This window comes from Bos indicus, chromosome X (assembly GCF_029378745.1).
Source record: "Bos indicus isolate NIAB-ARS_2022 breed Sahiwal x Tharparkar chromosome X, NIAB-ARS_B.indTharparkar_mat_pri_1.0, whole genome shotgun sequence".
Taxonomy (NCBI): Eukaryota; Metazoa; Chordata; class Mammalia; order Artiodactyla; family Bovidae; genus Bos; species Bos indicus.
This window is the reverse complement of record NC_091789.1, coordinates 33,167,461-33,195,004: the sequence shown is the minus strand read 5'-3', so window position 1 is coordinate 33,195,004 and position 27,544 is coordinate 33,167,461. Positions and strand designations below refer to the sequence as shown.

At 41.7% G+C, this 27,544-nt stretch overlaps 1 protein-coding gene across 2 annotated transcripts in view; it reads left to right on the top strand.

The window, feature by feature from the left end:
* LOC139181701 (piezo-type mechanosensitive ion channel component 2-like) overlaps nucleotides 1–27,376 on the top strand; it is a 164,580-nt gene extending 137,204 nt beyond the window's left edge. The window contains exons 4-8 of one of the 2 annotated variants that reach the window (XM_070785315.1): nucleotides 1,651–1,861; nucleotides 2,741–2,864; nucleotides 23,427–23,690; nucleotides 25,087–25,235; nucleotides 27,209–27,376. In XM_070785315.1, the coding sequence (XP_070641416.1) occupies nucleotides 2,835–2,864; nucleotides 23,427–23,690; nucleotides 25,087–25,179 (387 nt within the window). In that variant the 5' untranslated portion in view covers nucleotides 1,651–1,861; nucleotides 2,741–2,834 and the 3' untranslated portion in view covers nucleotides 25,180–25,235; nucleotides 27,209–27,376. Of the gene's footprint in view, nucleotides 1–1,650; nucleotides 1,862–2,740; nucleotides 2,865–3,099; nucleotides 5,949–23,426; nucleotides 23,691–25,086; nucleotides 25,236–27,208 lie in introns of those variants that run through there. The other variant, XR_011565469.1, reaches the window with a different exon arrangement.
* The last annotated feature ends 168 nt before the right edge of the window (nucleotides 27,377–27,544 follow it).

Here is a 27,544-nt window from a genome sequence, read left to right as displayed (position 1 = left end):
GTATGTGTATATATACACAATGGAATATTCAGTTCAGTTCAGTTCAGTCACTCAGTTGTGTCTGACTCTTTGCGACCCCATGAATCGCAGCATGCCAGGCCTCCCTGTCCATCACCAACTCCCGGAGTTCACTCAGACTCACGTCCATCGAGTCAGTGATGCCATCCAGCCATCTCATCCTCTGTCGTCTCCTTCTCCTCTTGCCCCCAATCCCTCCCAGCATCAGAGTCTTTTCCAATGAGTCAACTCTTCGCATGAGGTGGCCAAAGTACTGGAGTTTCAGCTTTAGCATCAGTCCTTCCAAAGAAATCCCAGGGCTGATCTCCTTCAGAATGGACTGGTTGGATCTCCTTGCAGTCCAAGGGACTCTCAAGAGTCTTCTCCAACACCACAGTTCAAAAGCATCAATTCTTCGGCGCTCAGCCACAAAATGAAATAATGCCATTTGCAGTAACATGGATGGACTTGAAGGGCATTATGCTTGGTGAAATAAGTCAGAGAAAGATAAGTACTGTTTGATATCACTTATATGTGAACTATAAAAAATACAACAAGCTAGTGAATGAAACAAACAAAAAAAAGCAGACATGCAAACATAGAGAACAAACTAGTAGTTAGCAGTGGGGTAGGGGGAAAAAGACTTATTATAGAATTAGATGAAATCATATGTGTGAAATCTTTGAAACTTTAGAGCACCATAGAGTTTAAAGAATCTTTCATTCAATAGAAATTTTTTTAAAAGAAACTTTAAAATGGGAAAATGAAGCAAATGGGTACTGCTTGGACTCAATGTCTGATCTGGGTCTCAGAGTTGTCTGACTCTGCAGAAGCTGCTGTCTTGAAGTATGTCCTGAATCTGAGACAGGCTCCTTTTGTCTCAAGGGGATAGTTTATAATTCCTTTAAAAAATCCTAACCCTTCCAGGGAAAGATTTTAATTATCCAAAAAATTCTTATGTAGTCTTTAAAAATGAACAAAAAAGGTCCATGGTATACACAGTTTAAAATAATCCATGGAAGTGTGTATGTGCTGTGCATGTGTTTGCTTCTGAATCTCTAGTGATGGTCCTGAAGTCCCATGAGGCCTGGAATTGGACCTGTGCACGATTCTCTAAAAGGATAAGATAGGAAGCGACTGTTTATTTAGCCAAGAAGCCAGGGCTGCTCATCTTCCCAAAGGCAGGAAATACTAAAATAATGAACAAAGATAAACTCCAGAAAGAAAAGGGATTTCCTCAGTGCTGATCTGGCTCATCCTTTCTGTTTAAGCCCATTCATCAAACTTCCCATCACCTTAGTGGCAAACTAAGTAAATCTGAGGAACCAAACCCAGATTGATGAAAGCCGAGTTATGAATAGATGGTTCAGACAGTTTGGGCTTCTATGTGTAAAAAAAAAAAAAAAGCTCATGTAGGTGAGATGATCTGCTGTTGGGGACCCTATGATTAGTGATGCTTCTTGTTTATGCCTTGAAAAAGATCAGAGTTCTTTGGGCTTCACACAGGGACCACCAGATACCTGAGGAGGCTTACGTTGTTGAGTGGTAGTCTGTGTTTTTTCCTCATTTCTGAAATTCACCTCACTGACCAACCATATAATGTTCTGGGTGGATAGGCAGAGACTACAATGTTTTCTTTTTTCACTTATTTAGGCTGAAGGAGAAAAAATAGACTCTAAAGAGGTCCTGATCTATGAAGAGGATTTAGATGAAGGAGATGGCGCTGAAGGTGACTTGGAGGAAAGCGCAAAATTAAAACTCTTCTGCAGGCTAGCCTCCATGGCCTCTAAGCTGAGAGAGTTTATTGGCAACATGATAACCACTGCAGGGAAGGTTGTCTTGAAGATTTTACTGGGTTCCTCAGGTGAGAACCTCCAGGTCCTGGGGCACACAGGGAGCGAGCTGGTGAATGATGAAAGAAATAGTTCTATTCCACAGCAACAAAACTGTAACTGTAGCTTTTGTGAAACTGGCCACATGTACAAACCACACACACACACACACACAGCTTTTCCCATTCAGTTGTAGGTTTTATGTATTAGATGGTTTCTGTTAACCTCTGTAAAGCAGTCTTTTCCCTTAGTAGTTAGTTAGGTGACGTTTTCTATGTGACCAACAGGACCACTGTTCACCTCCCTCAGAGCCTGTAGCTGGTGATCTGTGAAAAGGGACCCTTTTCTGTCCCTGTCCAGAGTTACACATGGGCTTTCGGAAGCTTGTCTGTTTACACTGAGTCATTAAGTCTCTTAATTTAACTCTTCAGGATAGAGTGTTTTTATTCCCCAGTTAGATGGTCATCTCCCAGCACACATGCCCACTACCTCTCCCTGTTGGCTGCAGGCTGCTCCTTCCATAAATATCTTATCTCCATCTTTGCCCTGTCCCCATTGCCCCATAGCTGCTGCAAAATTATTCCATCCTGCTTTTGTGAAGTTTCATGATATGAAGCAACTCTTTTTCCATAGGAGAGTTAAAAGATAGAAAAGTGAAGAGTATTTCTCAAGAAATGTAACTCAGGACTTTAATGAGAAGTTGTTTCAAAATGCTCCCTGCAAAGTTTTTAAATGCCTATGAAGGAATGATTTCATTTGACCTTTTCCACTTTTAGTGATAGAGCAAATCACATTTTGTCAGGCAGGACAAAGGTTTAGTGAGGTTTTATCTGACACAGAATGCAATATTATCATGGACCCTTGTCAACAGACAAGCAAAAGTAAATCATTATTTTAAAATTTATCTTTAGAATGGACATACAGTATTCCTGAAAAACTGGGGGAGAAATAGAAAGATGGAAACAGGCAAGTAAACATGCTCAGTTCTACTGGTTGGAGAAGTGAATGTTCGTTGATAGAGCTCAAGTGCCACAGGTAAGATTTCTTCATCATCTGATATTTCCCCATATTTACAAATTTCACTTTACATATGACTTTTTTTCACAATACAAATAGCACTAATTCTGATTTCATCAAGAGAGTGTGGTGAATTTTACTACCAGCATAGGAGGAATTCCTCTTCATCTCCAACAGTGACGGAGGCTGAGCTGTGCGGGATTTCTTCCTCTCAGCATTTCTCACACAAGCACCACCCCTCCCACCCCCACAGGGATGATGCTGCCCTCTCTGACCTCGTCCGTGTACTTCTTTGTGTTCCTGGGCCTATGCACCTGGTGGTCCTGGTGCCGGACCTTCGACCCCTTGCTGTTCAGCTATCTCTACGTCCTGCTGCCCATCTTCACCATGGGACACCTGATTGGACTCTATCTGTACCAGTTCCCAGTTCTTCCAGGAAGCCATTCCCCACAACGACGACTATGCTGGGTTAAGAGGCATTGCTGGACATTTGAAGATTCCATAAGATAATCCTCGAGCCCTCAGGAGGACCCTACTGGGCCCTGAGCATCTGCTAAGTTTCTTCTGATGCCCACTGGTGGGTCAGCCAGGCTTTGGTGGAGATGGGGACATGGTCTCTGCCTGCTGCACAGTCTGGAGGGAAGAGGTGTTGCTTCAGGTGGGGGTGCTGCTAGGGTGAAGTGGAGGGAAGCTGCTGTTTGCAGCAAAGAGCAGACACATAGTCTTGGTTGAGGAATGAGACTAAGGAGAATGTTTTACAGCAAAGCATAAGAAGGATATGTCAGAGCATCCATGGGAGGGAGCTCTCAAGGGCAAACAGAGGACAAACTGAGCGTCAAAAAGAACTGAGTGATCATAAAAATGTGAAAGTAAAAATACATGAATCCATGGTGTGTGTGTGTGTGTGTGTGTGAGGGGGGGGGATTTAATGGGCTTCAGTTGAAGTTGACTATTATCCCAAAGTCTTTTATGAAAATGAGAATTCAAGGTAAAGAACCCAGCATTTGCTTTGACTTTTAAGAAGGAATTTTAGGCCATTCTCAGTTAATGAGGGAAAACTCCTCTTGACAGGATGACACTAGCTAATGAAGGGAAAGGAGTGACAGAATTAGAAAACCACCATTTATCAGTTCTTCATGAGATACTTAAATCTGTTCACAAATTGAAACCATGACTTAAAGAGGCTCCTGGGAGGAAGATTGTTTGCAAGGATGACAATGTAAGCTTGCTGATCATTTGCTAATTGCAAAGGGAAAAGCCCCTTCTGGGGTAGTCAGCACCTTGACCAGTTGATCCAAACAAATTTTACTGGAGTGGGGTCCCTTGACCTTTCAGACTTCTAGGCTAGATGCAGTGTGGGGAACGAGGCACTGTATTGTTAAGGCTTTAGACCTAACCTCCAATTTCCAGGAAACGTAAGGGGCAAGAATGTGGTTTAATTGACTCCACAGGGAAGCAGTCATTAAGTCCAGAATGTAGAATGTAAGGGAAGAGACAGTCTCTGAAATCTGGTCTCTGAAAATCAGCATTCTGAAAGAGAAGTGTGTGTGAAGGGTGTGGGCAAAGACTGTTCTACTTCAAAGGAGAAGCAAGGAAGCCTGCAGATAGATGAGAAGCCCAACTCTGGATCACATCCCAGTTTAAGGACAAATACTTTTGAGATTAAATGGGGAAATTTCAATATTCACTGGTTATTAACTGATAGTACAGACTACCTGTTAGTTCTCAGGTGCATGGTTATATATGGATATCTGGGAAAATGTCATTATTTTAGAAGATATGGGGTGAATTCTTTAGGATACACAAACATGAAAAACAGGGGAGCCAAGACATGGAAACACCTAGGTGTTTGTTGATGGACAAATGACAAAAGAAAATATAGTATACATATATAAGGAATGTTACTTGGCCATGAAAAAGAAGGAAGTCCTGCTCTTTGCAACAACCTGGAATTCCCTGGTGGCTCAGATGGTAAAGTGTCTGCCTGCAATGCAGGAGACCTGGATTCGATCCCTGGGTTGGAAAGATCCCCTGGAGAAGGAAATGGCAACCCACTCCAGTACGCTTGCCTGGAAAATCCCATGGACAGAGGAACCTGGTAGACTACAGTCCATGGGATCACAAAGAGCTGGATACGACTGAGTGACTTCGTTTTTTTGGATGAACATGGTGGGCATTGTGCTGAGTGAAATAAGTCAGAGAAAGATGAATACTGTTTGATCTCACCCCTTATGTGGAATCTAAACAGAAAGTCAAACCTGAAAAAACAGAGAGTGGAGTGATGGTTGCTAAGCACTGGAGGGTGGAGAGTATAAGCAGAGGTAGAAAAGGTACATATTTTCAGGTATGAGATTAGTAAATTCTGAGGATCTATCTACAGCGGTACTGTAGTAGTAGCACTGCATTGTAATAACATTGTACTGACATGTGCTGAGAATAGACCTTAAACCTTCATACCACAAAAAAAGAAAAGAAAGAGAGTAGCTATGTGAAGTGATTATTAACTTGATTGAGATGCTATGCATCATTTTACAGTCTATACTTATATCAAATCATCATGCTTTCCACTTTAAATATAATTATACCTCAGTAAAGCTGGAGGAACTGAGAAGTCTCTTTAATAATGCAGATTTACATAATATTTATTTTAAGCAGAATTTGATAGATACAAAATTTCAGTGCAGACATTAGTTCTAGGCTAAATGAGTCTTAGTTTCTTCTAGACATATAATTTTTCATTTATTGAACACGTATAGAAAAATGATTTTACTGTTGCAAGGTTGTTAGTTCCAGACTAAATGAATATTTCAGTTCTATAAGTTTAATTTTTGGTTTTATTGAACTCATAGAGCAAAAAGTTTTGCACTGTTGGACTTTTAGGGGATGATTTAATTGGAAATGTAAGTTGTATACCTTCTATGGGATTGTGGTTGCTCCACATACCCCAATTCAAGGTTCTTTTCTGCCATCTAGAGACTGACAATAGGAAATACAAAGACTAGTCAGAACCACCTTGAAACACCTCTTCTGTAAGGGATTAGTTAGCAAATATTTTAGATTTTGCAGGCCTATGGTCTCTGTGACAATTCTTCCAAGAAGCCATTTTAGTGCAAAAGCATCCCTGGATGAGATTTTAAGATTTTTGGCTGCTGCTGCTGCTGCTAAATTGCTTCAGTCGTGTCCGACTCTGTGTGACCCCATAGATGGCAGCCCACCAGGCTCCTCTGTCCCTGGTATTCTCCAGGCAAGAATACTGGAGTGGGTTGCCATTTCTTTCTCCAACACATGCATGCATGCTAAGTCGCCTCAGTTGTGTCCGACTCTGTGCAACCCTATAGACAGCAGCCCATCAGGCTCCTCTGTCCATGGGATTCTCTAGGCAAGAATACTGGAGTGGGTTGCCATTTCCTTCTCCCAAGGTTTTGGCTAGGTTCTGGCAAAACTTCCTGGACACTGAACTTCGGATTTCAAAATATTTTCACATTTCATGAAATATATTTTTCTTTTGATTTTTCCCAACCTCTTAAAAATATAAACACCATTATTAGCTCACTAGTTATAACAGGTGGTAAACCAGAATTTGCCAACCAAGTGTGTAGATAATAGCAGTCCTAATAGTGTAATAACTTCCCATCTTTATCTTTCATAGGGATTGCCTCAAACTTAAAATATGATTGTAAGTTATGATAGACACTTTGAAGATAAAACTTTAAAAAGTTTAAAAGCTTCATCACTATATTCTCATAGAGTCATTAGAAGCTGGGTGGTTTATCAGAGTATAGATAGTTTGAGCTAAACAATGCAATATATATATATTTTTTTTATATATATATACACATATACATGTGTATATACACATGTTTGCATGTAAGCTGCCTTGTTGTAGATTCTTCTCCATTAACTTGGTGAAAATATGGCATTGCCTTTTAACCTTTGAAAGCTTGGAAATTTATGTATTTTAAATGATAGCTTTTTCTTAAGGTACTATTTTAATGCATTGCTATCCACCAACTGAGCTGGCAGAAAACAAAATGGAAACAAGGGGGAAGAAAAAGTCATCCTGTGTGGGCGTTTGTCACAAATTTCATAACCACAGAGACTCCAGCCCATGTATCTAGCTTCGGATGTGGCAGTACTCAAAACAATCCAAGTAGTTTTTGACTTCTTGTAAGCTTTCAAATAGGCTTTCTGGTAAAGATTAGCTTTATTTTTAGAATATATTTAGAATACTTTTAGAAATATTGAATTGATTTGTTTATCATTAGGATGCTTGTTGGTGATTGTTTGTAAAAGTATAAAAAGAATCAGAACACATGTAAACCCATGGCTGATTCGTATCAATGTATGGCAAAAAACCACTACAATATTGTAAAGTAACCAGCCTCCAACTAAAATAAATAAATTTTAAAAAAAGAATCAGGAAAAACACTTAAAAAATCATAACTCCCAGAAATACTGTTCATTTTTGGTCTGTATTCTCCCAGTGCTTTTCCTGTGCATAAGTGTGCCTTTTACAAACAAATTTTGAATCGTGATGCTTTACTGTTGCACAGTATGGTGCACAGGCTGTTCTATAATTTGCTCTGTGAAACTTCTGCATCTCTTCATGTCATGAAATGTTCCTCTAAAGTATGATTTTCATGGACTGCAAAGCTTTTGATTGTGTTTGACTGTGTAGATGTGTTGTAATGTAGTCAGTCCTTGATTTCTGACCCAGGATATTTAGATTCTTCATTTTTGCTCTCTTGAGCATCCATGTTACTTATGAACTTAGGAACAATTCATAATGAGTGGAAGCAGCCCCAGGGTCCCTCAGCTGTGTGCGAGCCTCTGCTGGGCTGGCTAGTGCTCTGTTCTGCAGGAGGTCATGGAGGTTTCTCTGTTCCTGGGACCACACAATCCTACTCCACAGGTCTGCACACAGGTGTTGTGACCTGAAATCCCGCACCTGTGTGGAGCACACCTCTGTGGGCTCGTGTTTCTCTAAGATGACATCTTCTTTCAACCCAGAGGTCCCAAGAGATCATATGATTCCTTCCAACTCCACTCACAACTGGGTGGAGTTCCTCAAAGGTTCTAGCCAGGGAAGCCCATGGAGCAGGTGGGCAGGGACCAGTAGTGGACGAGGCGGACAGGAGACTGGGAGGACATAGAGAAGGGGCAGGGAGGATGGTTGCCCAGGGAAAAGTTAGTGATTCCCACCTGTTTGTGCACAGAACTGTCCAAATTCTCCAAAACAAAGGTCAGGGCTGTTTTCTGATAGTTATGAGCTTACCTATGGGAAGGTTGGGCTTCCCTGGTGGCTCAAATGGTGAATCTGCCTGCATTGTAGGAGACCAGGGTTCAATCCCTGGGTTGGGAAGATCCGTTGGAGAAGGAAATGGCTACCCACTTCAGTATTCTTGCCTGGAGAATCCCAGGGACAGAGGAGCCTGGTGGGCTATTAAGTCCATAGGGCCACAAATAGTAGGACATTATTGGAGCAAGTAACACATGGAAAGGTTAAGGCAGAATGAGAGTAAGATATGAGACACTGGGGTATATGGTTCACATGGTTATAAACCATAAAAATCCAGTGCCCCCTCTTGTGAAGTTGATCCAGCACAATAAAGCTTTAAAGCTAATTCACATAACTTGCGAAAGACAGATAACATACCACTCAGCAGTTTGTTTAATGAAATATAGCCCAGTTCCAACATATTCTGGCAGGTCTCCCTAAGGAAAATGGCAGACTAAACAGAATTTGGCTCAGTTAATCCCGAGTATGGGACTTTCCAAAGGTTCTGTGTTTCCTTGGGAATTCTGTAGACAGCAAACACCTTACACTTTGAAGGCCAGGAGGCAAGGGTCAGGGTTCAGAGTCCTCACCTGGGTTCCTCTCTGTGATAAAGCCACCAGTCCCAGCCAGTTTGTGGGTTTTCTGCACTGAAAGTGTGGGATGTGCACTGGCTGGAGGATGGGACCGTAGTAGGTGGAGCTGATTTGCTCTGTGGTGTCCTTGAACGTGAACTGAAATGTGTTGAATGTTATAAACAAACATCTACTCGCTGGTGACTTTACAAAAAGCCAATTTTAATAGTGTCGGCTCACTGTTGACTGTTTCCTTGCAAAGATGACAATGCAGGTAATTCTGAGGTGAACTTATGTAAAAACAGTCCTGGACAAAGGCGAGGTAGGGGGGCGGTCCTTGTTTTCTCACCAAAATTATCTGGACAATCCCAGCAAACATTCTGACGTGGGCCAGGTGGAGGGCTTAGAAGGGGAATCAGTGTCTACTGTTTTCGTAATCATGACAGAGAGAATGATGGAACCTGTAGGTTTTATTCTTTGTGTGTTATGAACATTTGTGCACAGTGAACACTCATATGGGGGTGCCTGAATAGCCCTCAAAGTTGTGTCTCATCATCTCTGACCAACTGTGATTCCAACCTCTGAACTTTCTCTGTGACAGTCACAGTCACTTTTTCTACACTGCAGGGGTTGGACTTCTTTGCTCAAATTCATTTTGTTGTTTTGCTTCTTTTTTTTTCACCTTAGATCCTGCAATTTGAAAATGAACAAGAATTATGGCAAGGAATGGGAGAGATTTTCAGACCATTCCCTGTGGAGGCAGCATTCTCTATTAAATAAATACACAACAACTTGTCCCATGTCGCCCTTTCCATGTCCTGTTTCAACAAATCACAATAAGAAAATGCATTTTGTTTAGTGAAGGAAAAGCATGTTTATTCCAGTGTTAAAATGGTATAAGAAAGAAGAGCCAAAGCCTCAAACTTCAGCAATATTTAATCATTCTGTAACAAATGAGAAAAATGAAAAAAAAATGAAAAGTACAATATTCTTTATTATATTTATCCTATTCTTATACTAGTCATTAAAATGTCAGTAATGTGTCAAGAGTCATAATGGCCCCAATGCTGTCTTTTTCTTCTAGTTTGGAGAAGCCAGTGGGCTCCTAGAAAGGGACACAATGCAGTCACTCTTTTGTTGTGTCTGGTGCTGTTAGCTTTACAGGCGGTTGTCTAATGCGGTTTGTTCTAGTGCTTTTGCAGCCTCACCTGGGACAGCCATGGTGCTTCCCCCTCATCAGAGCCATCTGAACCTAGCACAGAAACAGCACAGAAAGATGAAATTGTTCTTAATGGAGGCAGGTCAGTGAGAACTTCATCTGAAAGCAGTCCAGTGTGAGGAAAATTAATGTCAAGCAGGTCATTTTCACTCTGAGGAATGTAAATGAACCTGTGGTTAACACTTCCCCTTTTTGTTAAGGGTGTCACCACCAGGTAGCCGATGGTTTAGTTTGTCCAGTAGGTAGGTGATATAACAGCAACCAAACTCTTGTTTCTTTTTGGATTAAGTGACCAATCTCAGACCCACTTCATTTGTGCTCATCTAAAAGGCAAAAACTGGGAACCAAGAGAAACAAATTGATTTTCCACAGATAAATGGAAAATCAATAGAATGTAAATACTTGACCCTCAAGTGCATTCAGGGGATCTCCACAACTGATGGTCAGTTGGGGCCGTGAGTGGGTGTGGTGTTGACTCAAGATCCCTGGGAAAGGGGGTCCCTCGGTGGGGTGTCACCCTGCCACCCAGATGACACCTGGCATCATGTATAAAGCAGCCACTGCCCCTGACCAGGCAGACAAGCCTCTGCACTGGACATCTGTCCAACCTGAACTGGAAACCTCCTAGCCTGGGCTTCTGGAAGTGCAGCCTTGACCAGCTCTGTCTTGCCTTTGCTCTTGAGCATGCCTCTCAGGAAGGGTCTTCTTCTAGTGTCCAGGAAAAACCCACCCTGCCCTGTGATCTGGTGTCCTAGCTGACCTGGAGGGCAGTCTTGCTCTGGAGCCATCGTTTCCACAGAGCAGCTCACCTGCATGGGTCACCTCAAGTCAGGACCTTTCTGCCCAAGTTCTGTCCCTGCTCTCAAAGATAAAGTGTGGTCCACTGAACCTTGCCAGATGAAAAGATGACTCGTTTTACATTTAATCTTTCAAAATATGAAGAGGAATAGAGATTAGGCAGAGTTGGCAGTTATTTTTTTCCTACATTTTGCTCCAAATGATTAGTATTAATGAACATATTACAGACTATGCCTCGATGGTATATTTAAGTGCTTTCAACTGTAAAAATTAATAGCAAATTAATGATGGTAAAATTTCTCGTGGTGGGAAGATGGACTAATCCTTCAAGTTAAGATAACAGCTGAAGAAAAATTAAAGTGATCTTTTGAGAAAGGGCATTTTGGAATGAAACAATTATTTTGTTATCAAACGTTTTGTTGGAAGGTGTGAGCATCTTGTTTATTAGAGCTAAGATTCTCATTCATGGACTGGATTTTAATTCAATGCAAGAACACCTCATTAATTTTTTAGACTGTAGATAAGCCAACTTGGCTGACTTGCAAAGTATTTTGAGGATAAATATACAGAAGGATGTTGCCTCATAACTGCTTGGCATTCTGAAGTTCAGAATGTTATTTATGCAGTAACTGTGGCTGTTGTTGTCTTCATTTTGTTCTTTTTTCTTTTTCCAAACTTTAAACTTTTTATTTTGTATTGGAGTATAGCTGATTAACAATATTGTGGTAGTTTCAGGTGAACAGCTGAGGGAATCAGCTGTACACATACATGTATCCATTCTTACCCACCCCCCCCCCATCCAGACTGCCATGTAACATTGAGCAGAGTTCATGTTCTGTACCGTAGGTCCCTGTTAGTTATCCATTTTAAATACAGCAGTATGTTCATTTTAGTTCTAAACAAACTGACCCAGAAGTAAGAGATTAGCTCTGGAAATGCGAACCAAGAGGCTTTGATTTTTCTCTTCAGAGTTTCTCTAAAGAATCTATTTTTCCTGAGAAAACTTAACAATGGTTTTCATAAACTTGCTAGTTATTCATTTTTGGTGGAAGTAATATAATTGTTTTTCTTAACAGCTTTCTTGACTTATAATTGATATGAAATAAACTGCATAATTTAAAGCTTACAGTTTGATCAGTTTTGACATAATCATACCCATGAAACCATCACCATAATTAAGGGAGTGAATATACCCATCTGTCCCAAGGGCTCCATCCCTTTTGTAATCTCTCTCCTGTCTTCATCCTCCTTCATCCCATCCCCAGGTAACCTCTGATGGCTCTCCCTAACTTGATTAGAATACATTTTCTAGGACTTTCTATAAATGAAATCATGTAGTATGTAATTTTTAATGTTATTGTTGCTATTATTGTTGTTAATATTATTATCCTGCAGGGGGCAGGAGTCAGGTCTCATTTTGCACTGTGAGAGTTCATTTCTTCTTCATCCTTTCTTAGTATAGTCAATCTTTTTAAATTTGGGCATTCTCATTGTTGTGTAGAGGCAATTCATTGTGGTTTTAAATTAATTCATTTCCCTAATGTCTAATGAGGCTGAGGATCTTTTTCATGAGCTGATTTTACATTCATATATCTTTCTGATGAAGTATCTGTTAAAATATTTTACCCACTTTTATTTGTTTTTTTTTTTTTAATTTATTTTTAATTCAGGGGAAATTTCTTTACAATGTTGTGTTGACTTCTGCTGTATGACAGTCAGAATCAGCCACAATTATACATATATCACCTCCCTCTTGAACCTCCCTCCCCTACCCCCATTCCATCCCTCTAGATCATCACAGAGTGCCAGGCTGGGCTCCTTGTGTTTTATAGGAATTCTCACCAGCTATCTATTTTACACATACATGCATGCTAAGTCGCTTCAGTCGTGTCCAACTCTTTGCAACCTTGTGAACTGTATGTCAATGCTACTTTCTCTTCATCACACTCTCTTCAGATTGTATAAATTTTTCACCTTTTACTCATTTTTAGAAATCATGTTAATTTTGTTTTCTTACAGTTGAGTTCTGACATTTGTTTAGAAAACCAGGACACAAATCATTTATCAGGTATTTGTTTCTGCAAATATTTCTCCAGTCTCTGGGTTCTCATCCTTTTACTAGTATTTTTGCAAGAGCAGAGTTTTTAGTTTTGATGAAATATACTTCACAGCTATTCTTCTGTGAATCATGCTTTTGGTGTGGTAGCTAAGAAATATTTGCCAAGCCCAAATTCACAAACGTTTCCTCTATATCTTCTTCTCAGATTTTGTTTTGCCTTTGATGTTAAATAGTACAGAATCATTTATTGAAATGACTGTGTTTTGTTTTGCATTTGTTGAAACTCATGACCATGATTATGTGACTATTCTGTACAGTTTATCTCTTCATCTTTATGTGCTGCTGCTGCTGCTAAGTCGCTTCAGTCATGTCTGACTCTATGCATCCCCATAGATGGCAGCCCACCAGGCTCCCCAATCCCTGGGATTCTCCAGGCAAGAACACTGGAATGGGTCACTATTTCCTTCTCCAATGCATAAAAGGGAAAAGTGAAAGTGAAGTTGCTCAGTCATGTCCGACTCTTAGTGATCTCATGGACTGCAGCCTACCAGGCTCCTCCATCCATGGGATTTTCCAGGCAAGGGTACTGGAGTGGGTTGCCATTGCCTTCTCCTCATCTTTATGTGACTGTCTTAATTACTTGTAGCTTGATAATGTCTTGAATTTAAGCAGTGTCAGACTTTCTTTTATTTTTTTTTAAATTTTAATTTGAAGTTGTTTAAGCTATTCTAAGCCCTTTATGTTTCCCTATGAATTTTAAATCAGTCTGTGATGTCTATAGCAAAGCCTGCTGGGATTGAATTTGTATGACAGAAGAGTTGGTGTCGAATTTTTTTTTTTAATTTTTCCTTAAGAAGAACTCACTCATAAAATTATGTGAGTCTTAAATTTTCTTTATGGGAAGGTATTTAAGCACAGATTAAATTTCTCTAATAATTATAAGATTCTCAGATTATTTGTTCTTGAATGAATTTTAGTAATTTGTGTCTTTCAAGGAATTTGCCTTTGCATGTAAGATGTCAAATTTATTAGCATAAAGTTGCTAATAATGTTTAGTTTATTTTCTAGTTTTTTTTGGTTAATAAATTTATTTATTTATTTATTTATTATTATTTTTTTTTACTTTACAGTATTGTTTCAGTTTTGCCATACATCAACATGCATCCGCCACGGGTATACACGTGTTCCCCATCCTGAATATTTGTACAATCAGTAATGATGTTATTAAATTTATTGCAGAGAATAACTATTTAATTTATTCAGAGAATTTGTACCATCTTTTTTCCTATTCAGTCCATATGTCCACATTTCCATTTATTATTGTTTTTCTTCTGCATAAAATAATTTTTCACATTTTTTGTAGTGCAAACCTTCTAGTGATAGATAGTTTTGCTGGGTGTAGAATTCTAGGGTAACAGCTTTTATTTCGCTACTTTAAAGATGTTCCTTCATTGTCTTCTCACTTGCATTGTGTCTGACAATAAACCTGAAGTTCCTATTATTGTTACTTTATATATTAATATTGATGGGAAATTGTACTCACCTTCCTAATAACTGCTTACCTGAATTTAAAAAAAGAGAAAGAAAGAAACAAAAAAACCCAGCTCTAACATCCATTCCTTACCTTGGATGAGGGGTATCTCCTCACAGCCGCCCCTCCTGACCTTGAATGTGGAGTACCTCCTCTTAGCCCTCCTGCGCCCACACAGCCGCCACTCCTTGGACATGGGGAGAAACCTAAGTAAGACAGTAGGCACTGAGAGAGGGCATCAGAGGGCAGACACAATGAAACCATAATCACATAAAACTAGCCAATCTGATCACATGGACCACAGCCTGTCTAAGTCAATGAAATTAAGCCATACCGTGTGGGGCCACCCAAGATGGATGGGTCATGGTGGAGAGGTCGGACAGAATGTGGTGCACTGGAAAAGGGAATGGCAAACTACTTCAGTATTCTTGCCTTGAGAACACCATGAACAGTATAAAAAGGCAAAATGATAGGATACTGAAAGAGGAACTCCCCGCGTCAGCAGGTGCACAATATGCTACTGAAGATCAGTGGAGAAATAACTCCAGAAAGAATGAAGGGATGGAGCCAAAGCAAAAACAATACCCAGTTGTGGATGTGACTGGTGATAGAAGCAAGGTCTGATGCTGTAAAGAGCAATACTGCATCAGATCAGATCAGATCACATCAGTCGCTCAGTCGTGTCTGACTCTTTGCGACCCCATGAATTGCAGCACGCCAGGCCTCCCTGTCCATCACCAACTCCCAGAGATCACTGAGACTCACATCCATCGAGTCAGTGATGCCATCCAGCCATCTCAACCTCTGTATTCCCCTTCTCCTCTTGCCCCCAATCCCTCCCAGCATCAGAGTCTTCCAATGAGTCAACTCTTCGCATGAGGTGGCCAAAGTACTGGAATTTCAGCTTTAGCATCAGTCCTTCCAAAGAAATCCCAGGGCTGATCTCCTTCAGAATGGACTGGTTGGATCTCCTTGCAGTCCAAGGGACTCTCAAGAGTCTTCTCCAACACCACAGTTCAAAAGCATCAATTATTTGGTGCTCAGCCTTCTTCACAGTCCAACTCTCACATCCATACATGACCACAGGAAAAACCATAGCCTTGACAAGACGAAACTTTGTTGGCAAAGTAATGTCTCTGCTTCTGAATATGCTATCTAGGTTGGTCATAACTTTCCTTCCAAGGAGTAAGCATCTTAATTTCATGGCTGCAGTCACCATCTGCAGTGATTTTGGAGCCCAGAAAAATAAAGTCTGACACTGTTTCCACTATTTCCCCATCTATTTCCCATGAAGTGATGGGACCGGATGCCATGATCTTCATTTTCTGAATGTTGAGCTTTAAGCCAACTTTTTCACTCTCCACTTTCACTTTCATCAAAAGGCTTTTGAGTTCCTCTTCACTTTCTGCCATAAGGGTAGTGTCATCTGCATATCTGAAGTTATTGATATTTCTCCTGGCGATCTTGATTCCAGCTTGTGTTTCTTCCAGTCCAGCATTTCTCATGATGTACTCTGCATATAAGTTAAATAAGCATGGTGACAATATACAGCCTTGACAAATTCCTTTTCCTATTTGGAACCAGTCTGTTGTTCCATGTCCAGTTCTAACTGTTGCTTCCTGACCTGCATACAAACTTCTCAAGAGGCAGATCAGGTGGTCTGGTATTCCCATCTCTTTCAGAATTTTCCACAGTTAATTTGATCCACACAGTCAAAGGCTTTGGCATAGTCAATAAAGCAGAAATAGATGTTTTTCTGGAACTCTCTTGCTTTTTCCATGACCCAGCGGATGTTGGCAATTTGATCTCTGGTTCCTCTGCCATTTCTAAAACCAGCTTGAACATCAGGAAGTTCGTGGTTCACATGTTGCTGAAGCCTGGTTTGGAGAATTTTGAGCCTTACTTTACCAGCATGTGGGATGAGTGCAATTGTGCAGTAGTTTGAGCATTCTTTGGCATTGCCTTTCTTTGGGATTGGAATGAAAACTGACCTTTTCCATTCCTGTGGCCAGTGCTGAGTTTTTCAAATTTGCTGGCATATTGAGTGCAGCACTTTCACACATCATCTTTCAGGATTTGGAATAGTTCGACTGGAATTCCATCACCTCCACTAGCTTTGTTCATAGTGATGCTTTCTAAGGCCCACTTGACTTCACATTCCAGGATGTCTGGCTCTAGGTGAGTGATCACACCATCGTGATTATCTGGGTCATGAAGATCTTTTTTGTACAGTTCTTCTGTGTATTCTTGCTATCTCTTCTTAATATCTTCTGCTTCTGTTAGGTCCATACCATTTCTGTCCTTTATCGAGCCCATCTTTTCAAGAAATGTTCCTTTGGTATCTCTGATTTTCTTGAAGAGATCCCTAGTCTTTCCCATTCTGTTGTTTTCCTCTATTTCTTTGCATTGATTGCTGAGGAAGCCTTTCTTATCTCTCCTTGCTATTCTTTGGAACTCTGCATTCAGATGCTTATATCTTTCCTTTTCTCCTTTGCTTTTCACTTCTCTTCTTTTCACAGCTATTTGTAAGGCCTCCTCAGACAGCCATTTTGCTTTTTTGCATTTCTTTTCCATGGGGACGGTCTTGATCCCTGTCTCCTGTACAGTGTCAAGAACCTCATTCCATAGTTCATCAGGCACTCTTATCTATCAGATCTAGGCCCTTGAATCTATTTCTCACTTCCACTGTATAATCATAAGGAATTTGATTTAGATCATACCTGAATGGTCTAGTGGTTTTCCTTACTTTCTTCAATTTAAGCCTGAATTTGGCAATAAGGAGTTCATGGTCTGTGCCACAGTCAGCTCCTGGTCTTGTTTTTGCTGACTGTATAGAGCTTCTCCATCTTAGGCTGCAAAGAATATAATCAATCTGATTTCAGTGTTGACCATCTGGTGATGTCCATGTGCAGAGTCTCCTCTTGTGTTGTTGGAAGAGGGTGTTTGTTATGACCAGTGCATTTTCTTGGGAAAACTATTAGTCTTTGCCCTGGTTCATTCCATATTCCAAGGCCAAATTTGCCTGTTACTCCAGGTGTTTCTTGACTTCCTACTTTTGCATTCCAGTCCCCTATAATGAAAAGGACATCTTTTTTGGGTGTTAGCCCTAAAAGGTCTTGTAGGTCTTCATAGAACCATTCAACTTCAGCTTCTTCAGCGTTACTGGTTGGGGCATAGACTTGGATTACTGTGATATTGAGTGGTTTGCCTTGGAAACAAAAAGAGATCATTCTGTCTTTCTTGAGATTGCATCCAAGTACTGCATTTTGGACTCTTTTGTTGACCATGATGGCCACTCCATTTCTTCTGAGGGATTCCTGCCCTCAGTAGTAGATATAATGATCATCTGAGTTAAATTCACCCATTTCAGTCCATTTCAGTTCGCTGATTCCTAGAATGTCTACATTCATTCTTGCCATCTCTTGTTTGACCACTTCCAATTTGCCTTGATTCATGGACCTGACATTCCAGGTTCCTATGCAATATTGCTCTTTACAGCATGGGACCTTGCTTCTATCACCAGTCACATCCACAACTGGGTATTCTTTTTGCTTTGGCTCCATCCCTTCATTCTTTCTGGAGTTATTTCTCCACTGATCTCCAGTAGCATATTGGGCACCTACTGACCTGGGGAGTTTCTCTTTCAGTATCCTATCATTTTGCCTTTTCATACTGTTCATGGGGTTCTCAAGGCAAGAATACTGGAGTGGTTTGCCATTCCCTTCTCCAGTGGACCACATTCTGTCAGGAACCTGGAATGTTAGGTCCATGAATCATGGCAAATAGGAAGTGGTCAAATGGGAGATGGTAAGAATGAATGTTGACTCTAGGAATCAGCGAACTGAAATGGACTAAAATGGGTGAATTTATTTTTTTTTAATTTTATTTTATTTTTAAACTTTACATAATTGTATTAGTTTTGCCAAATATCAAAATGAATCCGCCACAGGCATACATGTGTTCCCCATCCTGAACCCTCCTCCCTCCTGCCTCCCCACACCATCCCTCTGGGTCGTCCCAGTGCACCATCCCCAAGCATCCAGTATCGCGCATCGAACCTGGACTGTCAACTCGTTTCTTACATGATATTCTACATGTTTCAATGTCACTCTCCCAAATCTTCCCACCCTCTCCCTCTCCCACAGAGTCCATAAGACTGTTCTATACATCAGTGTCTCTTTTGCTGTCTCATATACAGGGTTATTGTTACCATCTTTCTAAATTCCATATATATGCGTTAGTATACTGTATTTATGTTTTTCCTTCTGGCTTACTTCACTCTGTATAATAGGCTCCAGTTTCATCCACCTCATTAGAACTGATTCAAATGTATTCTTTTTAATGGCTGAGTAATACTCCGTTGTGTATATGTACCACAGCTTTCTTATCCATTCATCTGCTGATGGACATCTAGGTTGCTTCCATGTCCTGGCTATTATAAACAGTGCTGCGATGAACATTGGGTGAATTTAATTCACATGACCATTATATCTACTACTGTGGGCAGGAATTCCTTAGAAGAAATGGAGTAGCCATCATAGTCAACAAAAGTGTTCAAAATGCAATACTTGGATGCAATCTCAAAAACGACAGAATGATCTCTGTTTGTTTCCAAGACAAACCATATCACGGTAATCCAAGCCTATGTTCCAACCAGTAATGCTGAAGAAGCTGAAGGTGAACGGTTCTATGAAGACCGACAAGACCTTTTAGAACTAACACCCAAAAAAGATGTCCTTTTCATTATAGGGGACTGGAATGCAAAAGTAGGAAGTCAAGAAACACCTGGAGTAACAGGCAAATTTGGCCTTGGAGTATGGCATAAAGCAGGGCGAAGGCTAATAGAGTTTTGCCAAAAGAACGCACTGGTCATAGCAAACATCCTCTTCCAACAACACAAGAGAAGACTCTACACATGGACATCACCAGATAGTCAATACCAAAATCAGATTGATTATATTCTTTGCAGCCAAAGATGGAGAAGCTGTATACTGTCAGAAAAAACAAGACCGGGAGCTGACTGTGGCTCAGATCATGAACTCCTTATTGCCAAATTCAGACTTAAATTGAAGAATGTGGGGGAAACCACTAGACCATTCAGGTATGACCTAAATCAAATTCCTTATGACGATATAGTGGAAGTGAGAAATAGATTTAAGGGACTAGATCTGATAGACAGAGTGCCTGATGAACTATGGATGGAAGTTTGTGACACTGTATAGGAGACAGGAATTAAGACCATCCCCAAGAAAAAGAAATGTAAAAAAGCAAAATGGCTGTCTGAGGAGACCTTACAAATAGCTGTGAAAAGGAGAGAAGTGAAAAGCAAAGGAGAAAAGGAAAGATATAAGCATCTGAATGCAGAGTTCCAAAGAAGAGCAAGGAGAGATAAGAAAGGCTTCCTCAGCAATCAATGCAAAGAAATAGAGGAAAACAACAGAATGGGAAAGACTAGGGATCTCTTCAAGAAAATTAGAGATACCAAAGGAACATTTCATGCAAAGATGGGCTCGATAAAGGAGAGAAATGGTTTGGACCTAAGAGAAGCAGAAGATATTAAGAAGAGGTGGCAAGAATACACAGAAGAACTGTACAAAAAGAGCTTCATGACCCAGATAATCATGATGGTGTGATCACTCACCTAGAGCCAGACATCCTGGAATATGAAGTCAAGTGGGCCTTAGAAATCATCACTACGAACAAAGATAGTAGTGGTGATGGAATTCCAGTTGAGCTATTCCAAATCCTGAAAGATGATGCTGAGAAAGTGCTGTACTCAATATGCCAGCACATTTGGAAAACTCAGCACTGGCCACAGGACTGGAAAAGGTCAGTTTTCATTCCAATCCCAAAGAAAGGCAATGCCAAAGAATGCTCAAACTACCACACAATTGCATTCATTTCACACGCTAATAAAGTAATGCTCAAAATTCTCCAAGCCAGGCTTTAGCAACATGTAAACCATGAATTTCCAGATGTTCAAGGTGGTTTTAGAAAAGGGAGAGGAACCAGAGGTCAAATTGCCAACATCCGCTGGATCATGGAAAAAGCAAGAGACTTCCAGAAAAACATGTATTTCTGCTTTAATGACTATGCCAAACCCTTTGACTATGTGGATGAGTATAAACTGTGGAAAATTCTGAAAGAGATTGGAATACCAGACCACTAGCTTGCCTCTTGAGAAACATGTATGCAGGTCAGGAAGCAACAGTTAGAACTGGACATGGAACAACACACTGGTTCCAAATATGAAAAGGAGTACGTCAAGGCTGTATATTGTCACCCTGCTTAGTTAACTTATATGCAGAGTATATCATGAGAAACACTGGGCTGGAAGAAGCACAAGCTGGAATCAAGATCGCCGGGAGAAATATCAATAACCTCAGATATGCAGATGACACAACCCTTATGGCAGAAAGTGAAGAAGAACTAAATAGCCTCTTGATGAAAGTGAAAGAGGAGAGTGAAAAAGTTGGCTTAAAGCTCAACATTCAGAAAACAATGATCATAGCATCCAGTCCCATCACTTCATGGGAAATAGATGGGGAAACAGTGGAAACAATGGCTGACTGTATTTTGGGAGGCTCCAAAATCACTACAGATGATGACTGCAGCCATGAAATTAAAAGACGCTTACTCCTTGGAAGGAAAGTTATGACCAACCTAGTTCAGTTCAGTTCAGTTCAGTTCAGTCGCTCAGTAGTGTCTGACTCTTTGCGACCCTATGAATCACAGCACGCCAGGTCTCCCTGTCCATCACCAACTCCCTGAGTTTGCTCAGACTCATGTCCGTCAAGTCAGTGATGCCTTCCAGCCATCTCATCCTCTGTCGCCCCCTTCTCCTCTTGCCCCCAATCCCTCCCAGCATCAGAATCTTTTCCAATGAATCAACTCTTCACATGAGGTGGCCAAAGTACTGGAGTTTCAGCTTTAGCATCATTCCTTCCAAAAAAATCCCAGGGCTGATCTCCTTCAGAATGGACTGGTTGGATCTCCTTGCAGTCCAAGGGACTCTCAAGAGTCTTCTCCAACACCACGGTTAAAAAGCATCAATTATTTGGTGCTCAGCCTTCTTCACAGTCCAACTCTCACATCCGTACATGACCACAGGAAAAACCATAGCCTTAACTAGACAGACCTTTGTTGGCGAAGTAATGTCTCTGCTTTTGAATATGCTGTCTAGGTTGGCCATAACTTTCCTTCCAAGGAGTAAGCATCTTTTAATTTCATGGCTGCAGTCACCATCTGCAGTGATTTTGGAGCCCCCCAAAATAAAGTCTGACACTGTTTCCACTGTTTCCCCATCTATTTTCCATGAAGTGATGGGACCGGATGCCATGATCTTCGTTTTCTGAATGTTGAGGTTTAAGCCAACTTTTTCACTCTCCTCTTTCACTTTCATCAAGAGGCTTTTTAGTCCTCTTCACTTTCTGCCATAAGGGTGGTGTCATCTGCATATCTGAGGTTATTGATATTTCTCCTGGCAATCTTGATTCTAGCTTGTGTTTCTTCCAGTCCAGTGTTTCTCATTATGTACTCTGCATAGAAGTTAAATAAGCAGGGTGACAATATACAGCCTTGACATACTCCTTTTCCTATTTGGAACCAGTGTGTTGTTCCATGTCCAGTTCTAACTGTTGCTTCCTGACCTGCATACAGATTTTTCAAGAGGCAGGTCAGGTGGTCTGGTATTCCTATCTCTTTCAGAATTTTCCACAGGTTATTGTGATCCACACAGTCAAAGTCTTTGGCATAGTCATTAAAGCAGAAATAGATGTTTTTCTGGAACTCTCTTGCTTTTTCTATGATCCAGTGGATGTTGGCAATTTGATCTCTGGTTCCTCTGCCTTTTCTAAAACCAGCTTGAACTTCAGGAAGTTCACGGTTCACGTATTGCTGAAGCCTGGCTTCGAGAACTTTAAGCATGGCTTTACTAGCATGTGAGATGAGTGCAATTGTGCAGACCAACCTAGGCAGCATATTAAAAAGCAGAGACATTACTTTGCCAAAAAAGGTCTGTCTAGTCAAAGCTATGGTTTTTCCAGTAGTCATGTATGGATGGGAGAGTTAGACTATAACGAAAGCTAAGCACAGAAGAATTGATCCTTTTGAACTGTGGTGTTGGAGAAGACTCTTGAGAGTCCCTTGGACTGCAAGGAAATCCAACCAGTCCATTCTAAAGGAGGTCAGTCCTGGGTGTTCATGGAAGGACTGATGTTGAAGCTGAAACTCCAATACTTTGGCCACGTGATGGGAAGAGCTGACTCATTTGGAAAGACCCTGATGCTGGCAAAGATTGAAAGCAGGAGGAGAAAGGGACGACAGAGGATAAGATGGTTGGATCATATCACCAACTCAATGGACATGAGTTTGAGTAAACTCTGGGAGTTGGTGATGGACAGCAAGGCCTGGCGTGCTGTAGTCCATGGGGTCATGAAGAGTCAGACATGACTGAGTGACTGAACTGAACTGAACTGAGAGGCACGTTGTAGTCAGAATCTGAAATTGTGATAGTTCGTTTCAGTTTGTGTTATTGTTATCTGTTTATTTCTCTCTATCCTGCAGTAAGTATAGCTATTGGACATTGCAAGTGAAATAGGTGTTATGAAAAGCTTGTATAAAAGTATTACAAAATGTGTTTCTTTTATGTTTCAGGATGATTAGGAAAGTGGACTATGATTAGTTCTATAAATTCTGCCTTGTTTATTAGAACTGTCTAAAAGTATTTAAATTGTATGCTGCTGCTGCTGCTAAGTCACTTCAGTCGTGTCCAACTCTGTGCGACCCCATAGATGGCAGCCCACCAGGCTCCCCCGTCCCTGGGATTCTCCAGGCAAGAACAGTGGAGTGGGTTGCCATTTCCTTCTCCAGTGCAGGAAAGTGAAAAGTGAAAGTGAAGTCACTCAGTTGTGCCTGACTCTTCGCAGCCCCATGTACTGCAGCCCACCAGGCTCCTCTGTCCATGGGATTTTCCAGGCAATAGTACTGGAGTGGGGTACCATTGCCTTATGGTAATGCCTAAATTGTGTGGCACCCATATATCACGGGTCAGAGTGTGTGATTCTGATCCATGGACTGGCTCCTTGTAATAGCAGGGTCTTCTGTCTTGAAAATGATGAACAGGATGTACAGGTGGACAGCAAGGCTCAGGAGAAGGAAGAAGAAGAGGTGCTGAAGGAGGAGCAGCAGGAGCAGAGAGAGGAAGAGGAAGAAGTAGATGAACAGGATGTGATGAAGGTGCTGAGGAACCTGCTGATGGCCCTGTTCATCAAGTACTGGATCTACATCTGCAGCAGGATGTTCTTCTTCATCAGCTTCAAGGGTAAAATCGTGATGTACAAGATCATCTACATGGTGCTCTTCATCTTCTATGTGGCCCTATATCAGGTGGGTGCTTGTGTCCACCATTTACCATCCTCACATCTGTCCAGGGGTATGCCTGAGCTCCCTTTGGCCAGGCACTGTGTTACTGTGACCTCATGAATACATCGTGTAAAGCGGTTGATGAGATTCAAACAATACAGGCTAGGAATCATAAAATGAGGAATTAGCCCCTTCCACCTGTTCACTAATTTGAAATATTATGTTCTTAAAAAGTCAGAAAATTGGTTACGGTGGCATCCTTGTCTTGTTCTTGACCTTAGAAATGTCCATTGACAGATTACTGGTAAAAAGATGTGGCATATTTATACAATATAATATTACTCAACCTTAAAAAGAATGAAATAGTGCCATTTGCAGCAACATGGATGGACCTAGAGATTTTCATACTAAGTAAATCAGACAGAGAAAGACAAATACCATAGGCTGTCACTTAACATGGGGAATCTAAAATACAGCACAAATGAACTTATTTCCAAAACAGAAACAGACCTACAGACATAGAGAACAGACTTATCATTAACCTAAAAGGAAGGTGAGACTAGGGATAAAATTGGAACTTGAGATTAACATATACACTGCTGCTACTCCTGCTGCTGCTAAGTCGCTTCAGTCGTGTCCGACTCTGTGCAACCCCATAGCCGGCAGCCCACCAGGCTCCCCCGTCCCTGGGATTCTCCAGGCAAGAACAGTGGAGTGGGTTGCCATTTCCTTCTCCAGTGGAGGAAAGTGAAAAGTGAAAGTGAAGTCGCCCAGTCGTGTCCGACTCTTCACGACCCCATGGACTGTAGCCTACCAGGCTCCTCCATCCATGGGATTTTACAGGCAAGAGTACTGGAGTGGAGTGCCATTGCCTTCTCTAAACATATACACACTACTACCTATAAAAGAGATAAACAGAGACCTACAGAATAACATAGGGAACTATACCCAGATTTTGTAATAACCTATAAAAGAAAAGTGTGTGTGTAATCACTTTGCTATACACCTGAAACTAACACAGCGTGCGTGCATGCCAAGTTGCTTTGGTTGTGTCTGACTGTGACCCTAATGACTGTAGCCCACCATGCTCCTCTTTCCATGGAATTCTCCAGGCAAGAATACTGGAATGGGTTGCCATTTCCTTCTCCAGGGTATCTTCCTGATCCAGGAATCAAACCCACATCTCCTGCATTGGCAGACGGGTTTTTACCATCTGAGCCACAAGGGAAGCCCTCAGATTCCAATCTACATCATCCCAACTCTACGAGCAACATAGCCTCAAAAACTAAAAATGAACTTGACTTTGCTTTCAGACATCTGTGAATGGAATCACCTGTCTTCGTTGAATGGAGCAGGTATTTTTGTGAGTTTTCCACTAACATGCTTTTTCCTCATTTGTTGTTCACCATCTGACTCATAGGTGCACTATGAGTGGTGGAGGCAGATCCTGAAGTACTTCTGGATGTCAGTGGTTATCTACATGATGCTGGTGCTCATCTTTATATACACATAGCAATTTGAAGACTCCCCAGGCTTGTGGCAAAACATGACTGGACTGAAAAAAGAAAAGTAAGTAACTGTGCTGGAGAGCAGGGTGGAAAGTGACCCACCAGGTGAAGTTGCGAGGGCATGTTGTTCCACATTGCCGGGAAGGAAGTTTTAGTAAAACCTGATGTCATCACTAGCTGTAAGTTCCTCCAGAACAGAACTCATTGGTCTTGGTTGTTTGGGATTCTCATGACCTAGGCCTGAGCTTTTGGCACATAATAGGTACTCAATAAAAATTGACTGGAAAGTGAATTCTCAGCCCCTTATGGCTTTTCTAGTGTCTGTTTCATGTGAAGCTCACCTGCCTGGCTCCTCACAGTCACACGTTCTCCATTCCTAACTGGATGCTCGTAACACAGAGCATCAGCCTCCCTCCCTGATGGAGCCGGTGCTGAGATTCTAAGCAGTTGTTGTTCAGCTGCTAAGTTGTGTCAAACTGTTTGTGACCCCATGGACTACAGCACGCCAGGCTTCCCTGCCTTCACCATCTTCTAGAGTTTGCTAAAACTCATACCCATTGAATTGGTGATGCCATCTAACCATCTCATCCTCTCTCGTCCCCTTCTCATTCTGCCCTCAATCTTTCCCAGCATCAAGGTCTTTTTTAGTATGCTGGGGCTTCCCATCAGGTGGCCAAAGATTTGAAGCTTCAGCTTCAGCATCAGTCCATCCAATGAATATTCAGGGATGACTTCCTTTAGGATTTACTGGTTTATCCCCTGCTATCCAAGGGATTCTCAAAGAGTGGTTGGCCATGGAGACTAGCAGTGATGAGCTTTTCCTCGTGCATGAAATAGACAGGACTCTAGCTTTTTCTACTCTGCTCCTCTAAACTTCCTAAATTCCTTCAGAAATCGGACCAGAACTGGGCATAGTGTCCAGAGGAGGAGCCATAGAGCTGAGTGTCCAGAGAAGGAGGCATAGAACTGCGCACCTTGCCTGAGCCAGATACTCTTCTGCACCTGAATATCAACAAGAAGCCAGAGGGAGTCTGAGTCCTGTGGAATTTACATTCTAGGACAGGAGACAAACCAAAAAGCCTACTTTATGTCAAATAAATCACAAACAGACACATCTGTGAAGGAAACAAAAACAAGCCGAGATAGTGAACAGTGGGGGCACAATAGCTAGAGATGGAGTGGTTCAGGCAGGCTTTCCTGAGGAGGTATCATTTTTAATTTTTGGCTGCACCACCTTTTTGGCATGTATAATCTTAGTTCCCTGACCAGCACACATTTACCATGCCTTCAGCAGTAAAAATGCTGAGTCTGAACCACTAGACTACCAGGGAAGTCCCAGGAGATGTCATTTAAACTCCTGAAGAATAAGAAGGAGCTTATCTTTAGAAAACTGAATTGAGAGCTGAGAGGTGGAAGAACATTCCAGGAAAAGAGAACAGTAAATGCAAAGGGCTTGTGGCAGGACAGAGTTTAGTGAGTGCACTGAATAGCATGAAGGCTCGCCTGCAGGGAGGCTGGAGGTCAGCTAGGTGCCTGGAGGTGCAGGGCTCCTAGGTGGTGATGGTTTGCATCTCATTCTCTGTGAAATGTCTACAAGTCTTTAAAGCACCCTTGACTGGCTGAGAAAACAGTGATATGTGGGGGCCAGAATAGTAGACACAGCCAGGTGGTCAGCCAGCAGTTGGGGGGGCAGTCCTGTGATCGAGGATGGCAGCCTCACCTAGAATAGGAGTCACTAGAGAGGAAACAAGAGCACAGATTCAGGAAATGAGAGTGAAGGGATGTGGATGGTGGGGACAGGAAAGTGTTGGGGTGAGGGGGCATTCTGACTTGGGCGTTTCGCACGAGGTAGACGGTTGTGCCAGGGAAGACCGGAGTGGGGAGGGGGCGAGAACAGCTTAGCTGCTTCAGGAACATGGGGAAATGGAGACTTCTGTCTGGAAAATGTTCAGTGTGAAATCACTGAGAAATAGCTGAAATTCAGTGGACATTTGGGTGAGTGAGCCCACAGGGGAAACCCGCCCTGTTTCACAGGCTAGAAGACCTTGGCCTGAAGCAGTTCAGGGTGGTTGAGCTGTTCACGCGCATTTTCATCCCCACGTCCTTCCTCCTGGTCTGCATCCTGCACCTGTACTACTTCCATGGCCGGTTCTTAGAGCTCACCAATCTGAAGTCCATCCCCAGCAAGGAGTACAGTGCCATCTATAGGTGAGCCCACGCAAGCGCAGCCAGACCCTCCCATCCTCTCACTGAGAATCTCAACCTGTACTTGCCATGACAGTCAGCCTCTGAGTGGGGAAAAATTAGAAGAAATGTGGGGTGTTTGATGGCACTTTATGAAACAGTAGGTAGTCATTTGGGTTTCCTATG